This window comes from Delphinapterus leucas, chromosome 18 (genome assembly GCF_059928025.1).
Source record: "Delphinapterus leucas isolate spDelLeu-1000000601 "Yukka" chromosome 18, BTC_Dleu_Yukka2, whole genome shotgun sequence".
In the NCBI taxonomy this organism is placed as follows: Eukaryota; Metazoa; Chordata; class Mammalia; order Artiodactyla; family Monodontidae; genus Delphinapterus; species Delphinapterus leucas.
This window is the reverse complement of record NC_143146.1, coordinates 1,447,189-1,465,564: the sequence shown is the minus strand read 5'-3', so window position 1 is coordinate 1,465,564 and position 18,376 is coordinate 1,447,189. Positions and strand designations below refer to the sequence as shown.

Genomic DNA, 18,376 nt, shown 5'->3' with positions numbered 1-18,376 from the left:
GGTGGAGCCTGGCCACCCTCCCCCGGATCCTCCTTGGGCTTGTCCTCCCCCTAGTCGCCGCCCCTCTCCCCCTCCCCTGCAGCCCCACCATCCCTCTGTCCTCCCCGGGGCTGCTTTCCTGGCCAGAAGTCAGCCTGGGGTCAGTGGGTATCTCGGGCGGAGGACAGGGTTCGTCATCAGCATGTGGACCGTCTTCGTTAACCTCAGAATAGTTATTATATGTGTTCTGTATTGGAGGTATTTTTAAGTTTCTAAGCCACATCTTCTTTGTTTTATAAATGTCACCGTCCAGGTGTTTCGGTAATTCCCCTCCGTTAGCCTAGGTTGGCGACATCTTCCCAGTGGTCAAGGAGTCAGGAAGTGGGGGGCTGGGAGGACAGCCTCTCAGCGTGGGAACAGCAGCGGGGACCCCCGTGCATATGTTAACAGGCTCTTTCGGACCCTAGGCTCCAAATACCGTTTCCTTTAACAACTATATTTCCTTTGCAAAGTCTTCTATACTTTTAATAAACATCTCTTCAAAAACAGACCTAAACAGTACCTGTCAGCAGAAAATTGAATTTTTAATGTATCGATCTCCTATGGGGAATGTCTGCTCTGCATCCAGCCTGTTTTACCCGAGAGGATTTTAATGGAGTCTGTGAGACAAGGAAGGAAGCAAAGGCCGCTTGTGGCGAGTAGAAAAGGAACCTTCAATTTGTCCACCTCCAGGATTTGTCCTCGCGTGGATGGCGTCACACAGCCTGTAACTTTCATGCAGCTGAATTGCCTTGGGACTCACCCAGGTTGGGCATCTGGACGCCTTCCTTTCGTTGCAGAGTCTGGGGGTGGGGTGTGGCCCAGGTGAAGGATGTTGATGCTTCTCCAGTTTGGGGCCGTTCAAGTAAAGCTGCTGTGAGCATTTGTGTACAGGTTTTTGTATGAGTATAGTTTCCGTTTCTCTGGCATAAAAACTCAAGAGTTCAGTTACTGGGTTGTCATGAAATAACGGTAAAAGGAACAGCCAAACCATTTCCCAGAGTGTCTGCACTATTGTACCAGCAACGTGTGAGAGGCCCGATTCTCGGCATCCCCAGCGGCGTTTGGTGCTCTCGCTGTTTCTTCTCTCGGTCGTTCTGATTCTCGGTGCGGTTTAAGTGTGCGCTTCCCTAGAGGCTGGTGAGCATCTTACCGTGCGCTTATTTGCCATCAGGGCATCCTCTTCATGAAACATGTGTTCATGGCCCTTACCCATTCCCTACTTGGATTATTGAGGGTTTTTACTGTTGAACGTTGGGAGTTCATATATTCTCGAACCTGGTCCTCTGTCAGAAGTACCTTCATGGGGTATTTCGCAAAGCAGAAGTTGTTCATTTTGATGGAGTCCAATTTACTGATCTTTCCTTTTATGGATGCTGCCTTTCGTGTCAAGGTTAAGAACTCTTTGCCAAGCCCTGGAGCCCAAAGGTTGTCTCCTTTTTTTTTTTTCCTGAAAGTTTTATGGTTTTATGTTTCAGATTTAACTTCCTGATCCATTTTGTGTTACTTTTTACGTCAGGTGTGAGGTTTAGGTGAAAGTCCCTTTTTTTGCCCAGAACTGACCAAGTGCTCATCTGTTGGAAAGGCTGTCCCCCCTCCATCGAGTGGCTTTCGTACCTTTGTCCAAAGTCAGTTAAGCGTATTTTCATGGGTCTGTTTCTGGGCTCTGGGCTGCGTCGCGATGGCCTGTGCCCGTCTTCTGTGGGGACCACTGGGGACCATTCAGTGCTGATCACTGCGGCCACGTCACAGGCTTCATGCCCGCAGGGTGACCACCCACCTCATCTGCCTGCTTGGAATACAAATGGTGCAAATATTTCTATCATTGCAAAATAGAATATCGCAAACGATTCTGTCATAATGCACTGTGAAGCATCCCAGGTCTAAGGCTGGGGCAATGACCTCACAGGTCTTTCCTGGGTTTGGGCCAGATGTCCGGGCAGCGATGTTTCTCAGTCATATTAGCATCCACATGTCTTCCTGCAGGTAACACCGTGGTGGTGTCTGTGGGAGCCGCTGCCCAGAGCCCGGCTTTCGGTACACGGTGCTGCTGTCTGTCTGTCCCGCAGGTCGGGGACATCGTCATGGTCAAGGAGGACGAGACCTTCCCCTGTGACCTGATCTTCCTGTCCAGCAGCCGCGCGGATGGGACCTGCCACGTGACCACCGCCAGCCTGGACGGAGAGTCCAGCCACAAGGTAATGTGCCTGTCGTTTGTGCCCCATCGGGACCCGTCGGGACCTCCGCATCCTCCCCCAGCTGTGCTCTTGTGGGCAGAAGCTGCACCGGCCATGAGGCTCTGTGTTCAGGGGAAAGCCAGGGACTGTCTCGTTTGCTTCTCCCTGTTTCCCACTTTCTTCCTTCCACCCTCAGCCCCCCTAACGACCAGCCTCTCAGGTTAACAGAAGCAGCTCCATGTTCCTTATTTAGCTGTGTCATTTAGTGGCGGTACCCAGTTAAGGATGGAAGGAAGAGATTGTTGGAATTTTGAAGTTTTCATTCTACTGGTCAAAGTTAGTGACTTGACTGGACTGGAATTGTGTGAAAAGTAAGTCATGAGTCTAGATTTTGCCCGACTGTTACATCAATGAGTGTCTTTTTTTTTTTTTTTATTTTTGGTTGCATTGGGCCTTCGTTGCTGCGCGCGGGCTTTCTCTAGTTGCGGCGAGTGGGGGCTACTCTTCGTTGCGGTGCGCGGGCTTCTCACTGTGGTGGCTTCTCTTGTTGCAGAGCACGGGCTCTAGGCGCACAGGCTTCAGTAGTTGTGGTGTACGGGCTTAGTTGCTCTGCAGCATGTGGTATCTTGCCGGACCACGGCTCTAACCCATGTCTCCTGCATTGGCAGGTGGATTCTTAACCACTGTGCCACTAGGGAAGCCCTATGAGTGTCTTTTTGTTCAAATATCTTAGTAAGGATTTTCTGAAATTGTGATTCATTTCTTACGCTCAATATGGAATTCTGTGCCAGCAGCTAGTGCTACAAAATTTTAATTAACAATCACAAAAGAAGAAACACATCGCTATTAATGTTAAGGATTTCATTGTTTTAAAAACCTGGAAGCTTCCAAGGAGTTTATGAAAGTGAGCCTTGCTCTGAGGCTCTGGCTCCAGAAATGTAGCTCTAACAGTGCTTGAATGCTGCCCGTGGACACAGGCGATTCTATGCCGGGAAAGCACCAAAGGATGCCCTAATCCTTTGTGGGTGACTTGGGGTGTCATCGTATGAAGCCCTATGGGGTTTCCCACGTTTACTCTCACATTTTCTATGTAACGAATCCCAGGAGGGGGGACCCTTCTGGCACAGTCAACTGTCAGGGAGAGCAGTTCTGGGCTGGAAAGTGCTGGGTGTCCAATGGCCGTTGGAGCTTGGGGTATCGTGTCCCATCCTCCCCGGCCCCGGTGAGCCGTGCACACCGGACTGCGGGCAGTGGGCTGCCCTCTGCACCCCGACCCACAAAGGGACATCACTGCCTAGACGCATCCCTGGAGCAGACGCCACGAGCCTCCGGGTGCATCAGTGCTGTCAGGGTGAAGTTTAACAGCACTCACCCTGGTCCAGACGTGGCCCATGTCTGCACCGGGGCTGCGCTTGGACCTCTCTGTGTTTGCGCTTGGCGGGGGGGGGCCGGGAGCCCTTTCCTTAAAAGCAGAAGTCACGCCTACAGTTTTCACATCTGTAAGATGGGGGCAAACCTGTGTTCTGGGGGCTCTTGTGAGACTATAACTAGGAAATGTCCCAAAGTGCCGGATGCACAAGTGCCTCCACAACGTTGCAGGGATGCTGTGATCACACCCCCTATTGCTCTGAATCCTTTCACGCTTTGCCCGACACTTACTCATGGAAGACATGGAGGAGTCTGCATCCCCTCCCCCCGCCCCTCCTTCCTCTCTCTTCCCAAGGCTGGTCCACCCATCCACGCTCCCTGGTGCCGTCTGGGCCCATCTTCTCAAAATGGGGTCCCAGACCCCAGCACCAGCATCACCTGGGATCAGGTTAGAAATGTGGTTCTCGGACGCCACCCCAGACTCACGGCCTCAGAAACTCTGGGGGCGGGGCCTGGGGTCCGTGGCCCCCTTAGTTTGAGGAGCCCTGGGGTCAAGGCCAGGTGAGGATCCGTGCAGAAAGCTGTGCTCCCCGGACAGCGACAGGTGAGGGCAGCTTGCCATGCCTGAGACAGCTGTCTGTGAACCACATAAACAAAAAAGAATATTTTAGGTCCCAAATTTGTTTCCTCATTCAGAGCCACCACTCTGACAGATGAATCCAAGTGTCCAGTTTTGAAGAAGGATTCTGTTAGTTGAGGACACTGGGTAAGAATGGAAGAATTTTCTGGCACCTAATAGGTACAGGAATCCCGGTGGTACCTACAGTTCTGTAACCTTGTTACATTTGCAAACTCTTTATTATACACCCTGTCTCGTGTGGTAACCAGGCTTTGTAACCAGGCTTATTTATATGCCTAAAAAATTAAACATTGGTGCTGCCCTAGGACGGGAGGCCCCCGCTGCTGGGTTTGTCTTGATCATTTTGGCTGTGAATTCCCATTTCTTGTCAATCTGCAGACCCATTACGCAGTTCAAGACACAAAGGGGTTTCATACGGAGGAAGATATAGATTCTCTCCACGCCACCATCGAGTGTGAGCGACCGCAGCCCGACCTCTACAAGTGAGCCGGCCTCCTCCCCCGGGGTCCTCGCTGCTGTCCGTGCCCATGGCCCAACTGCGCGGGGGTTTGGAATGAGATTGCAAATCACTGCTGAAAAATTAGGACCCGGTCAAACATATATTACTTCTGTATTTTCATAGTCCAGCAACATTCCAATCCATAAATCTTAATACAAATATTTGAAAAGGCTTGATGGAACTACATTTGTCAAAGAAAAGTGAATTTTCTTTATTTTGAGGAAGTGACTCTAAGGGAAATCATTTAAGTCATGAGCTAAATAGAACAATTAAAAAGTGGGAGGAGAGGGGAGGAGTGGTTTAGCCTCACACCCCTGTGTTTCCAGTACAGAATCCCAGTCCTTCTTAGAAACGGGTCAGGGGTGAAGAGGGGGGTTCCCCAGAGCCGGGGTCTCGGGTCCTGCCCCCCTCCCCGGTCCCCTGTTGCCCTGGCAGTGACCTGACTCTCCTGTCCCCAGGTTCGTCGGCCGCATAAATGTTTACAGCGATCTGAATGACCCCGTGGTGAGGTGAGGATTCCTGCTTCTTCTAAACACTTGGCGATTTCCTCTCTATCGTTCAATTAAACGTGGATTCTTTTCCTGATGAGAGTTTTTCATCGTTGCTGTCCTGCTGGGTTTGAGGGGGGAATTCTGCATGACCAGAGGTCCGGGTTCCACTCCACTTGCTGGTTTCTCTTGTGTACACGCGTCTGGATGCGTTAACAGACGAACGCCCCCGTGGAGCATGTACTCCCATGACTCTGCCGAGGGTCTTCTCACAGCCGGGAAGGGTGGGAGCTGGTCCAGCAGGCGAAGGGGAAGGCGCGTTTCCCCAATAGAAACGCTTTTCATAACTGAACAGACCGTGTGTCTTCAGCCAGGACGTTGAAAGGTTTCTGACTTGGGGGCCACTTCATTGGGCTGCATGAATCTGCCCAGACTCATCACTGGGACACAGCCGCAGTCTTAGACGTTGGGGGATGTGTCTCCCAAGGGCTTGTGCGGGCTCGCGCCCCCCGGGGACGGGGGAATCTGCTTCAGGGATGGGCAGTGGCCAGCGCGGTCACAGGTGGGTGTCCACCCCTGCTTCATCAGTGGCCTCACCCCGGGCCGCTGGCGGCAGGGAGCTGACTCAGCCCTGAGGTCGTGGCGCCCAGATGAGCCGGCCCTGCTCGCTGCAGCTGTGGCCCGTGCTGCCTCACTTCCCGGGCCTTGGACGTTTTACCTGCACGTGGCCTCGGGTCTACGCTGAGGGAACTTGGCTTTCAGTAGGTTTTGACACCACTCTCCTTCTTCACAAATCCCGCTGGTTAGAGAAATTATTTTTCTTCCAAGTTAAGCAGTCACCAGATTCTCTGTGTCCTGGCATTGCCTTGTGTATTAAGGAAAATACTGGGCCAGAAGTAGGAAAAAACACTCAGTGGGAAATTACTGCAAAATAAATCGTCATGGGGCTTATGTCCTTGAAAGGCTCCAGAAATTACTCGCTTTAAGGAGACAGTTGGCACCCCCCCCAGCATGTTTTGATCACCGTTCATCAGCAGGTCAGCAGTTGCTTTCCAGAACCTGTGGAGGCATTGCCTGACCATCCTTAGATACCTATTGTTCTAAAGGTAAATGCCTGGTTACCTTGGAGAAATAATGTGGATTTCTGTGTCTTGCGAGGATTAGTTTGAGTTTGAACAAGAGTGAATATATTTAGACGGATCCATATTGCCAGTGGGTGAGGCTGGAAAAGTGAGCACCGCAGGCTTTCCTCGTTTGGTATTTGGACGGAGTTGAAGGCTGAGCCCTTTGGGAAGATAATTACCAATATATTTTGTATTTTGATACGAATTCTACTTTAGCTTTTTAGGTATCTATATGATTCAGCAGACTTTTAATATTTGGGTATTTAGAGACGTTTATAAACTCGTGGTGTGGACAGCTGTGAGTTGCTCTCAAGCTGTCTCTCACAGTTGTCCAAGCTGTGAGAAGTTGTCCAAGCTGTGAGAAGCTCTCAGCCCTCTTGCAGTGATATTTCTCCATCCTCCTGTCCAAACTAGAAGTGAAGTACTTTTTGAAGTAAATTATTTTTAGACTCCCCAGAGACACTTCATAAAAGGGCCATTTATTTCCATAAACACCTTGGATGTGAGCTGTCCTAAGTGTTTGCTAACAGGGGCTGACAGTACTTGTAACACAAGCAGACAGCACGTGTGCAGCCGGGCGCCTGTCCCGCGTGGCTGTGAGGCTGGGGGACACACCCTGAGGCCATGGGACAGCCCTGGGTAGGCCCGTCGCGTCGTGGGGGGGGGGGGCCCTGCCAATGCACCCTGCTGGGCAGGCCTCCTTTCTCATCTTCAGCCTGATGTGGTCCTGAGCTGGGTCAGCTAAGTATACTGAACGCATTTAAGCTTATCACGTTCAGTGGATTCTCAGCCTTCCGCGGTAAAGGGAAATTAAATGCCGACAAAGTGAAAAGCAAGCTTTAGCAAACCGTTCCCTTTACCCCAAATCAACGCTTTCCCTTTACCCTCCGAAGAAAATCGGGAGAATATTGTAAATGGCAAAATTAGTGCATCTGGATTCTACCTATTTCCCTTCTACTCTTGGGAAACGAGAAGAAATTATCACTCGGTCAACAAAGGGGACCACGCGTCCACGAGCCCCTGCAGGCAGAGCGTCTGTCTGCGGCTCACTGTCGCGTCCAGAGGGCTTGTTTTTGCACGAATGTTTCTAAATGCCTTGGTCACTGCGTTGGCCCCTGGATCGCCCCAGACTCCCAGGCCACCAGCATTCAGGGGCCCTTGGGGCTCGGCTGCAGTGCTTGTAAATGCCACGCAGGGCCTCACAGCCTTCTTCCCTGAAAGCGTGACTGTGTTGTGTACGTGAAACCCCCGAGGGTGTGGTAGAAACAGCTGAGTGAGGGGCAGGCACCACTTGGGGTCCCCGGTGCCTCAGGCCTCAGACGTGAAGCCTGTTAGGAGCGGGTTTCCGGGTTGGTCCCTTGAGTGGCACTTCTGCCTAGTGCCCAGGGGCTGCTCAGGGCACCCGTGGGGGCCCCAGCACCCTCGCTGTTGCCAGTGGAGCACGTTTAAGGCCTTGGGGTGTGGCCCCTTGGGGCTGGGGCAGGGCCGGGGCCCTGGAGGGGCTGACTCTTCCGGGATCTCCCAGCAGACAGGTTCTTCCCGCCCCCCCAGGGAAAGAGCACGTGCTTTTACATGGGCCCGGCTAGCTTTCCTGGTCCAAGCACAAGCAGATCTTCACTGAGACGGTCTCCTCTCAGAACGAAGCGTGTGGAGCCAGTGAGCTGCTTCTGCGTCTTGTCGTGCCGACCTGCTTTCTCCATTGCCCTGTTTCTGGTCATCCTTATCTTTGCAGGCCATTAGGATCGGAAAACTTGCTTCTTAGAGGAGCCACGCTAAAGAACACTGAGAAGATCTTTGGTAAATGTTTTAATTAGTGAATTATTAATAATAGCTTCTAAAACCAAGGACCCGTTAAGCAGTTAAAATCCGTAGATTTAACTATGGATGAAAGCGTACCATAAAAGCGTCTCTTTGTGCTTTGAGGGGCTGTGGATTTATGGCCGCGGTAATTTTCCTCACTAAGAAAACCGGTCGCCGCGTATAACCGCCATCCACAGAGCCGTGACACCTGAGAGTGTTGCTTGCAAATTAAGTGCCTGTAGTTTTTGACTCAGACGTGAACTTATATCTATGAAAGGATTCACACAGTGTAGTTCTGCAAGAAATTTCCTTTAATGGCTGTATTTCTTTGCTAGTATTTCCCACTTCTGGTGGGTTACTTTTTATGTTTTAACTGAAACAACTTATAAATATACAAATGTGTCCCGTTGTTGGAAAACTCAATACATTAAAATCTGAACCTAAAAAAAAAAAGCACGGATTGCTCTTTATGCAGGAAAAGAAAAGCATTCCTTTGGTCTAAAGAATCCTGTGTGACTTTTTATTAACAGCTAGCTTGCCTAGAAAAATTTAAAATACGATCCGTTTTGTCCAGAATTTCATTTTTATCGTAGCTGTGCATACTTCACGATGTAGAGCAAGACACAGTTGTGTTGTTCTAACATCTGCTCTGTACTTTATAGGTGTTGCTGTTTACACGGGCATGGAAACCAAGATGGCGCTGAATTATCAGTCAAAATCCCAGAAGCGATCTGCTGTCGAAAAGTAAGCCGCTTGCCCCATGGTTCGAAACGTGTAAAAACTCATCCGTGGCTTCCCACTGTCGCAAAGCCCCGCAGATGGGGAACCATTTTCCTCTTAGTCTTACTAGCAACTCCTTCATGGGATCTGATGGACAGTCAAGCGGGTTATTTAGACCTTAGATTGACAGTGTTACTTTGTGGGGACGTAAATGGCCACGCACCCTCAGCCACGTCTGCAGGCTCCCGCCCGCGTGTGGACACCTGGAGTTCTGGGTCAAGGTCCGTTGTGGGTGCCCAGCATCTCCTCCCACCATTTCATGAAAAAGTGAAGGTTCAGTCACTTTTCTGATACGGGTTCAGTGAGGAAAGCATTAGCAGAGGGAACAGTCTTCTTTTCATTAAATGATAAAATCCTGATAATGTCAAGGACACAGTTGAATTTGTAAGAAAACATGGCCCAGAATGATGTCTTCTTTGCCTCTCGCTAAAGTGTGTCCTTAACTTGAAGTGTACAGCTGAGTGTCCTCGTGTAGTGTAATGAAGCGCTCCGGGCTCCTGGGTGATCTGTGGGGAGACTGTGGAGGCATCGTCTGTCTGTTCCTGGCAAGTCGACCTTGAAACGTGATCCTGGGTCTCTGTCCATCTGTGGCTGCATCAGATATGAACTTGGACAGTTGGTTCTTACTAAAGAAGAATGCTTAGTTTCCAGATGTCTGCACTGACAAACCTTCTTCATAAGCTCCTAAGATACCGGTTAAGGATTCAGCACTTTTCCTAGGCGGAGGGCATTCGCTCCCTCCCTCCCTCCCCCCTTCCTTCGTGGTGATAATCTCCAAGTTTGGAACTCACTGGCTGATGCTCCATGGTAGAAGAAATTGATTTCTGGGTGTTCTTTGAATTAAGAGCCCTAGACCATGCAGAAGCCCTGTGAGCCAGGCTGTGCCCTCCTGTCTATAGGAGTTCCCTGCCCTCAGCACTTTCCCAGGTGGCCGCAGAACACACGCCAGTGCCCACGGCGTGTACTCAGATGTAGACGAGTTCGCATTTTCACTTTTACCCTGACAGTTCGTCGGGGAGGCGGGGGGAGTCCTTTAAAACCTGTTGTTGTGCTGTTCCTGTCTGTTCACAACATGCTCATGCTGACGTTTGTGAGAAAGGCGACACCCAGCTCAGGATTCCTCGGGGAGCAGGAGCTAGGTCACCGCCGCTGTCTTGTGTTTCAGATCAATGAATGTGTTCCTCATCGTGTACCTCTGCATCCTGGTCAGCAAAGCACTGATTAATACCGTCATGAAGTACGTGTGGCAGAGCGAGCCGTTCCGAGATGAGCCGTGGTACAACCAGAAGACAGAGGCAGAGAGACAGAGGAACCTGGTATGGAAAGTGACTCCGCAGGCTGTCGCTGTGGAAACGTGGGGAGACCGGATGAGGTCTGGGTTGATGAAATCTTTGTGGTAGACGCCGTGCTCATTGATGGTGAAGGTTGTCAGCTGCCTGCCCCCGCCCCCGGCCCTGCAGCTGTAGACACTGGTTGAGCCTCCTTCTTTGGGTATTTGAATAGTCAAGTCTGAAAAGGTGTCGGCTTCCATCCTGGATTCATAAGGACACACCTTAAACACCTAAAACTCAGCGCGGCGACCTGTATTATAAGGGGGCAGAGTAGCTGCCTATTGGTGAGATACACGGTCCCTAATTAGGTAATAGGTGGATAAAAGGAGCGTCTCGATGACGATGGAAAATTACAATAAGAATTGGCTTCATTTTCATTTATCAAAAATGTTTTCCCCCAAACCAGTGAGTTAATTTGATGAAATGTCCTCTACTTAAAGCAGTACAGTCTCCTGGCTGGGCCTACTGCGTCCACCTGAGCGGTGTGCAAATCCACACCTGGATCCACTCAGCTCAGAGCAGGGCCGTGTGCAGGTCCCAGCCTGGCCCCCACTTCCTTCCTGTGTTCAGTCCGGCCTCCCATGAGACAAATGGCTCAGAAAGAAGGATAAAACTATACAGAAACACCATTTGTACAGACCCCTAAATTCGGTCGTTTATCAGACTCTCGAGGGAAACTTGCAATAATCACGGTATACAGCGTCCTGCGGGCTCTCAGCTGGAGACCCACCCCCGCTCCCCGCCGTCTCTGAGTGTGACTCACAACCCCCGCCACGCCCCCCACCCCCCAGCAGCGCAGATGTCGGGCAGCTCCTGTCCCGGGCCTGCCACGGCGCTGAAGTCGGGTGCGGGAGACGACGGCCCCCGCTGCCCCAGTGGCCTTTACCTTTGGGTTTGAAGCACTTGGTTTAGAAACAGCACTTGTTAAGCTGTGCCTGACTGACTGAGGTTTGAGCCATCGTGATGCTGGCGGGTGGCGGGGGGTCACACGCCTTCTCTTAGCTCCTCAGAGCCTTCACTGACTGACTGAGGTTTGAGCCGTCGTGATGCTGGCGGGCAGCAGGGGGGATCACACTTTGAGCCGTCGTGATGCTGGCGGGCGGCAGGGGGTCACACGCCTTCTCTTAGCTCCTCAGAGCCTTCACGGACTTCCTCGCCTTCATGGTTCTCTTCAACTACATCATCCCCGTGTCCATGTACGTCACCGTGGAGATGCAGAAGTTCCTCGGCTCCTACTTCATCACCTGGGACGAAGAAATGTTTGATGAGGAAACGGGTGAAGGGCCTCTGGTTAACACCTCGGATTTGAACGAAGAGCTAGGACAGGTCAGGTCTCCTGAATTGTCTTCTCTCACTGGCTGGCCATTGAGCCCCTCTCTTTTATGTCCCAGGTTTCTAGAAGCTACGTGATTCTTATCACGCAGGCAGGTCATCAGGATGGTCAGATGGGAACGTTTCCATTTCAGCTCGTGCACAGCGGTGTAACCTGTACCTAGTGAAAGAGGGCGGCAAAGCGGCTTTTTATCTTTACGTGACAGTGCCCGGGGCTCTGGGTTTACAAGCTGTGCACAAACTCACTGCCATAAGCTCATCGTGGCCTTTCTAAGTGGTGCTGATTCTGGGTTTCAAGGGACAGTTAGCAGCGAGCCTGCTCACAGGGGCTGCCCTCGGCTGTCCCGTCCCATCTCCTCGGTCCTCACGGCCCCGGTCATCATCGTCAGGGTGGGCAGAGTAAGACCTGAGTTTCAGTCTCACGGTGTAAAGAGTTCAGAAACCCTCCACTGAACCCCTGCTCCAGGCTGACGGCTCGTGGCCTGGGCTCTGCACTGGCAGCTCTTGACCTGTAAAGTGAGCGTAGTAACAGGTACCCGCCCTGCAGCGTGTCCCGCGGGCGGAACGTGAGGGTGGGAGCCCCCGAGCGGGAGCCCAGCAGGATGGGTGGAGCAGGGACTCGCCGGGACCCTCCACCCCCTCCTGGGTCCGCGGGTCTCTGATAGCCGGCGGTGGGGGCTCAGGGGGGACCCGTGTTCCCCACAGCTCATGAGGTGTCCACAGGGTCCGGGATCCCCACCTTCTTTCAGTTCATCAAGATCCAGGGTTTAAAACTCCGTGTAGTTTTCACACTTGCCACAGTTTTCTATCGGAGATTTTTGTCCCTTGACTTGTTTGAATTCTGTCATCTTCCAGCCCTTAAACGATGCTGCAGGCTTGGACCTCCCAGGCCTTATGGGATAAGCTCATCCCACCCGTACCCTTGATTTTTTGGTCAGATCGGATCTAGGACCAAGCCCCCAACCCCTGCCACGTCTCTGTCTTTCCATGAGATGGAAGGAGAAAAGTGTAGAAAGTCCCCCCTCGGCCCCCGGAGCCAGGCTGTGTCCAGGCGCTCGCATGCACGGAGCTTCGGGCGGGGACGGCCAGTGTGCTCACCGTCCGGCCGGGGAGGCAGCGCGGTTGGGTGAAAGCCTCGGAAATCGCTTCGCTTGGACGAGGCTGCCTTGGGGGGTCCGAGGGCCCTCGAGGGGCAGCAGCTCCCAGCTGAGTCATGTCCGCAGGTGGAGTACGTGTTCACGGATAAGACGGGCACCCTCACCGAGAACAACATGGAGTTCAAGGAGTGCTGTGTGGAGGGCCACGTGTACGTGCCGCACGCCGTCTGCAACGGACAGGTGCTCCCCGCCGCCGCTGCCATCGACATGATCGACGCCTCCCCGGGCGCCGGCGGGCGGGTAGGTGGCCGTGCTCCTGGCCGTGTATCCTGCTGCCACCTGTCCACGGGCGGGTCACGCGAGGGGCCAGGGGCATCTCCTGTCCTGGGGTCCAGGACAGATGCTGCTCTCCGGCGACTCGGGGGGGAAGAGCTGTGAGTGTCCCCATCTGCACAGGCGTCCCCAGGTGCATCTGGCCGTCACATCAGGGTTGGGGCAGCTGTCTCCACGTGGCCAGGTGGGGAAACCGTGGGCTGAGAGTAGAGGGCCCTGCAGACCATGAGTGCTCACACACGGACACACACACACACACTCGCACACACAGACACGGGCACACGTGCTCACAGACATGGGCACACACACACAGACACAGACACGGGCGCACACACAGACACGGGCACATGTGCTCACAGGCACGGGCACACACACACACAGGCACACACGTGCTCACAGACACATGCACATGTGTGCTCACAGACACAGGCACACACGTGCTCACACACACACATCTGCACACAGACACATGGACACACACCTGCACACACATGCAGACACACACACAGACACACAAGGCACACGTGCTCAGACACAGGCACATACCTGCACACAGACACAAGGCACACACGTGCTCACACATACATACACACTGACACATGGACACGGACACACACCTGCACACAGACACACACTTGCTTACATACACTTCACACACACATACACACACACACACACACACACACACACTGGTTCTGTGGCTCCAGGTCTCACCCCCTCCAGGAGGGCCGTGACCCTCAGCGGCAGTCGCCCAGGAGACCGTTCCGGAAGCTTTGGTGGCTGCAGAGCCTGCATGGAGCCCCAGGGGACTGAGGTGGCCTGAGTCAGCTCTGCTTCAGCGGCCTTTTGAGAGCTGGTGCGCATGTGCCTCTGGTGGTGCAGAAACGGCCTCTTCACCCCCGAGCCTCGGGGGAGGGCCAGGTGGTCTGTGGCCTTGCGGGGTGTCGCACCTGCCTCAGCTGCCCACCTGGCCTGCGCAAGGCCAGCCCAGCCCTTCTTGGCCCCCTCAGTCTCGGTCGCACCCCAGGGCGCGGGACGGCTTCCGGGAACCCGGGGATCGCAGGCCCGTCTCTTCTTGTGGCCTTGAACCCGCTGCCTCCCTGAGGTCCGTGTCCATCTTCGTCTGGACCGCGAGACGGAGGAAAGGCAGCCGGACTCCGCTGCCACTGCCAGAGGTGGAACTAAGACTCCCTGACCCCCAGGGCTGCAGGCCCGGCGTTGTTGTTTACCGTCTTCTGTTTGGTCTCCTTGTTTTGAGTGGGTGTGCCATAGAGTTGTGGGTTTGTGCTGCATTTGTAGGAGAGGGAAGAGCTGTTTTTCCGGGCCGTCTGTCTGTGCCACACCATCCAGGTGAAGGACGACGACGAGGTGGACGGGCCCAGGAAGTCGCCGGATTCAGGGAAGCGCTGCGCGTACATCTCGTCCTCGCCTGACGAGGTGGCTCTGGTCGAAGGCATCCAGAGGTGCGTCTCCGGTCCCTGATGCGAGGGGGGTGCGGGACCTCTCCACCCCGACATTCAGTCATAGAGATCACCCTCCAAGCAGCCTCTCCTTCAGCCTGCCAGCTCCTGCCAGGTCAGCGGGACCCTGTCCCCCTGGTCCCATAGAGTCTTCCTAATACGATTAGGGTTGTTGCCGTGTTAGTGTATGTCTCCATCTCCACGTCCCGGAAGCTCCTTGAGTCCAGAAGCCAGGCCCGTTTGCTCTTCCCCATCCCAGCCTGGGCCCGCATGGGCAGAGCCCTCACACGTGCTGGTGCAGGAGGGGGCGTTACAGATGAAGTGCCCCGTGGCCCGTTGGTTGAACGGGGCTATAGTTTGCTCATCAGTAAGATGGAGCGTCTGTCTGGAAATTGATGGGCTCCCAGAGTCCTTCCAGTTCTGACATGGTCACCAACCTGTAAGCAGCCCCACTGATCAGCAGAGACAGGGACCAATCCTCAGACCTGCTGCCGTCCATACCCTCCAGTAAGAAGGCAGCTAATTGCGTGTGGTACGCCAGACGGTCGGGTAAGTCGACATTCCCTGGGCTCCTGCAGAACGTCTGAGACAGTGCTATAATTTCCCGACTTTACAGTGCAGTTTACAGCCTCTTTTTCTGGAAGCGTTTCTTTTTCAAAAGGAGAGCTTTCCCGAAGTGTAAAATGGAAACATGCAATGAAAGAGGGCCATCCGGGTCCACATTGACTCCCAGGTGTGTCTCCTCCCACAGATTGGGCTTCACGTACCTGAGGCTGAAGGACAATTACATGGAGCTCCGGAACAGGGACAATGACATTGAGAGGTGAGAGCCTGCCTGGTTGGGACGGCAGTACAGGGTTGTCTTTACAGAGCTCTTTCACTGGAGAAAATACCAAGTTCTCTGCACTCCTTCCATAACTCGTTCTCCCTCTTCTCAGTAACAACACCAAGAATGTCACCGAAACACCTGGAGAAGTTGAGTCGGATGGTTAGAGGAGAAGTTGGGTGGTGGTGTGCCCTCAGACAGGCTGGGGTTAAGCCACACATTGTCAGTTTTACTGCAGGAGTTGACAAAGCTTCTAGTACGTTCTGACACCCCCAAGGCCGAGCTCTGACTCCCCACGAGAGGGCCAACGTAAGCCCTTCCCCCGGGAGTGGCCCTGGAATCCTGTGTTCTCCGAGCAGGTTCCCAGGCCGTGGAGCACGGGGTCCTATAGAAACACTGAGCGGTAGCCTTGGAGGGACCAGATGGACGGGGGATGTTTCACTTTCCATATCGACTCTTAGGGACCATCTAGTCTAAAACTGCTGCTCCCAGAGACAAATGGCATGTTTTGATTTTGACTCAGAGGATGGGGCCATCCATCTCTCCTTGCTAAATAAACATCAATGGGCCGTTATGGATACGGCACACGTGGTAAAGAATGTAAGATTTGGTGGTGACGGTCTCAAAAGAGCTGGATTTTACATTTTTGCTCTTAAGAAAAATAAACTCCCAGGCTGCAGAGGTGGTGAGCCCCTCGACTCCAGAACGGCTGCTGGGCCCTAGGCCCGCCAGGTCAGCTGGGGCTCCTCCCGCAAGCGCTCGGGGCCTCTGGGCGCCATGGGGTCACCCCTGGGAGGGCAGTGACATTGCTGTTTGGCTTCTGGTTTCCAGCTGGAAAGGCAAGTGAGCGCCCCTGAGGCCGTAACCGCCGCTCGGTGCTCCAGGCCCCCCGGGAGCCAGCTTGTGGGCCAGCGGGGCCGGCGCAGCCTCACAGCCACCTAGGCTGACAGCCCCCTTGCTCTTTTAGGGATTGTGAAGCAGGCAGGGGAGGGCCGGTAGTCACCCCGATGTGGTGAGACGTGCGGCCGGATGACAGTAAAAGCAATCCTCAACCTCTTTTTCAGGTTCGAATTGCTGGAGATTTTGAGCTTTGACTCAGTAAGAAGGAGAATGAGTGTAATTGTCAAATCTGCTACAGGTAGAGATTTCTTTCCCTTTGGTTTCTTAAATGATACAGTGTGACTGTGTTTTACTCTGATGCCTAAATTCTGTAGGAGCTTTAAGGATTTAACTGTTTATTCTCTTTGTTTAAAGCATGGATAAACCACCACTAACCCCTCAACCTCAGGCCCCGTTTGTCCCTGAGCACCTTCGGCTGAGGTTTAGTCACCTTCGGTTTTTCCCCCCCGAGGGAAAGTCCTGTGACTCTTCCCCAGGGCTCTGAACTCCCCTCAGTTTACGCATGCCACAGCCTGTCTCCTGGGTCCCCACCTGCAGGCCCCGCCCACCTGCAGTCCCCGCCCAGGCGTCTGCGACCACGTCCTCCTCGAGCCCTCGTGCGCTCCCTGTCTCTGCCGGGCCTCCTGGGCTCGGGTCCTTGATGGAAACAGGCAGCCGCCCCTCCAGCTCTTCTCATGGAGGCTCTGAGCTGCCTCCCAGCTTTCCTTCCCAGGCCACCCCCTAGGGTACACCACCCGGGCTTTTCCACCTGGAGGCCCTCTACCTGGCCTAGACTTTTCCACCTGGAGGCCCTCTACCTGGCAGGGCTTTTCCACCTGGAGGCCCTCTACGTGGTCTGGACTTTTCCACTTAGAAGCCTTCTATCAGGTGTAGACTTTTCCACCTGGAGGCCCTCTACCTGGTCTGGACTTTTCCACTTAGAGGCCTTCTATCAGGTGTAGACTTTTCCACCTGGAGGCCCTCTACCTGATGTGAACTTTTCCACCTGGAGGCCCTCAACCTGGTCTGGACTTTTCCACCTGGAGGCCCTGTTACTCATGTGCAGCTCTCCCAGGACATCTCCACGGCCGCCTGCAAGAAGCCTTCCTGGCTTCCTCCTGCCCTTGCGGGCTGCAGATGTCCTGGATGCAGAGCCACGCTTACTCAGCAGTGTGCCCAGCACAGCGCTGCCGAGCGTCCGGTGAGTGCCGCTGGGTTCAGTTTGCTAACGTGTTTGCAAGTGGCATCTTACCAAGAGACAAGGCATCTTACTCTTTCTCGTTTCTTAAAACGAGACCGCACTAGGCTATGTTTTTCTCTTTGGAAACTTGCCTGGAGAGCAGCGAAACAAAGCTGCTGCCCTGAACCTAAACAGACTCGGCCTCAAGTATGACCTGGAGAGCTCTGCGTCAGCAGTGTCCTTACACTCAGGTCGAGCGGATTTCTTTTCCACAAAGTGAGTTCCCGTAACAGGGCTGCTTGAGCCTCTTTCGATGGAACCGGAAATGCCTTATTTTGTCTCCCAAGCCGGTTGAGGACATCGGGAGGTTGCTGAAGGCCCATCTTTCAGCCAGGCCCCGTGAACCGCGCTCCGCGAGCTGCAGCGCTTGGGCGTCTCGGAGCTGGCGCTCGGACCCGCGTGGCTCCCTCGCCTGTGAAGCAGGCCATCAGACGTGGCGGCTCCACCAACGAGCCTTGCACCAGTGAGCGCCATGGACATCAAGTCTTTATGTAAATGCTGCCCCGAACACGTGGCCACAGGGGCAGCAGGACACGGGAAGCACACGGCCCGTCATGTTTGGAGACGCGTCCCCTGGGCGCGTTCAACTGCGCAAGGCCCCACCATCCATCTTTCTCTCTTGTGACTTGCCCCGGCACAAACGTGGATCATGCTCGAGACAGTCCGTGAGCCAGCAGTCGTGGCCACAGCCTCGGGAAGCAGTGCGTCAGCTGGTCACACACCACCTTCTCCCCCTCTGCACATTCTCCTGACCCGCCCCGCACAGCGCAGGAACCGAGGTGTGGACTGTGGAATCTTCACGAACAGCGACACTTCCCGTGAGAAGGAGCGTGGCTCGGCCTGGAGCAGCAGCTGGGTCACGTGAAGGACTTACATCCTCGGCGCTCGCGCCGCTAGAAACCCCTTCCTGGAGGGGAGAGGCCGGGCCGTCAGAACCCCGCAAGGCAGCAGTGAATTCTCAGAGACGTGAATATTTAACTAAAC

General features: G+C 53.9%; 1 protein-coding gene across 4 annotated transcripts in view; it reads left to right on the top strand.

Annotated features, from left to right (window-relative positions):
* The window catches only part of ATP11A (ATPase phospholipid transporting 11A), a 115,924-nt gene that overhangs the window by 65,404 nt on the left and 32,144 nt on the right, over positions 1-18,376 (top strand). For all 4 annotated transcript variants that reach the window (XM_089899340.1, XM_089899341.1, XM_089899339.1 and 1 more), the window contains exons 6-16: positions 2,088-2,216; positions 4,582-4,685; positions 5,161-5,211; positions 8,047-8,111; positions 8,777-8,858; positions 10,060-10,210; positions 11,354-11,551; positions 12,781-12,954; positions 14,287-14,450; positions 15,199-15,270; positions 16,338-16,411. In XM_089899340.1, coding sequence (XP_089755466.1) covers positions 2,088-2,216; positions 4,582-4,685; positions 5,161-5,211; positions 8,047-8,111; positions 8,777-8,858; positions 10,060-10,210; positions 11,354-11,551; positions 12,781-12,954; positions 14,287-14,450; positions 15,199-15,270; positions 16,338-16,411 — 1,264 coding nt within the window. The remainder of the gene's footprint in view (positions 1-2,087; positions 2,217-4,581; positions 4,686-5,160; positions 5,212-8,046; positions 8,112-8,776; positions 8,859-10,059; positions 10,211-11,353; positions 11,552-12,780; positions 12,955-14,286; positions 14,451-15,198; positions 15,271-16,337; positions 16,412-18,376) is intronic.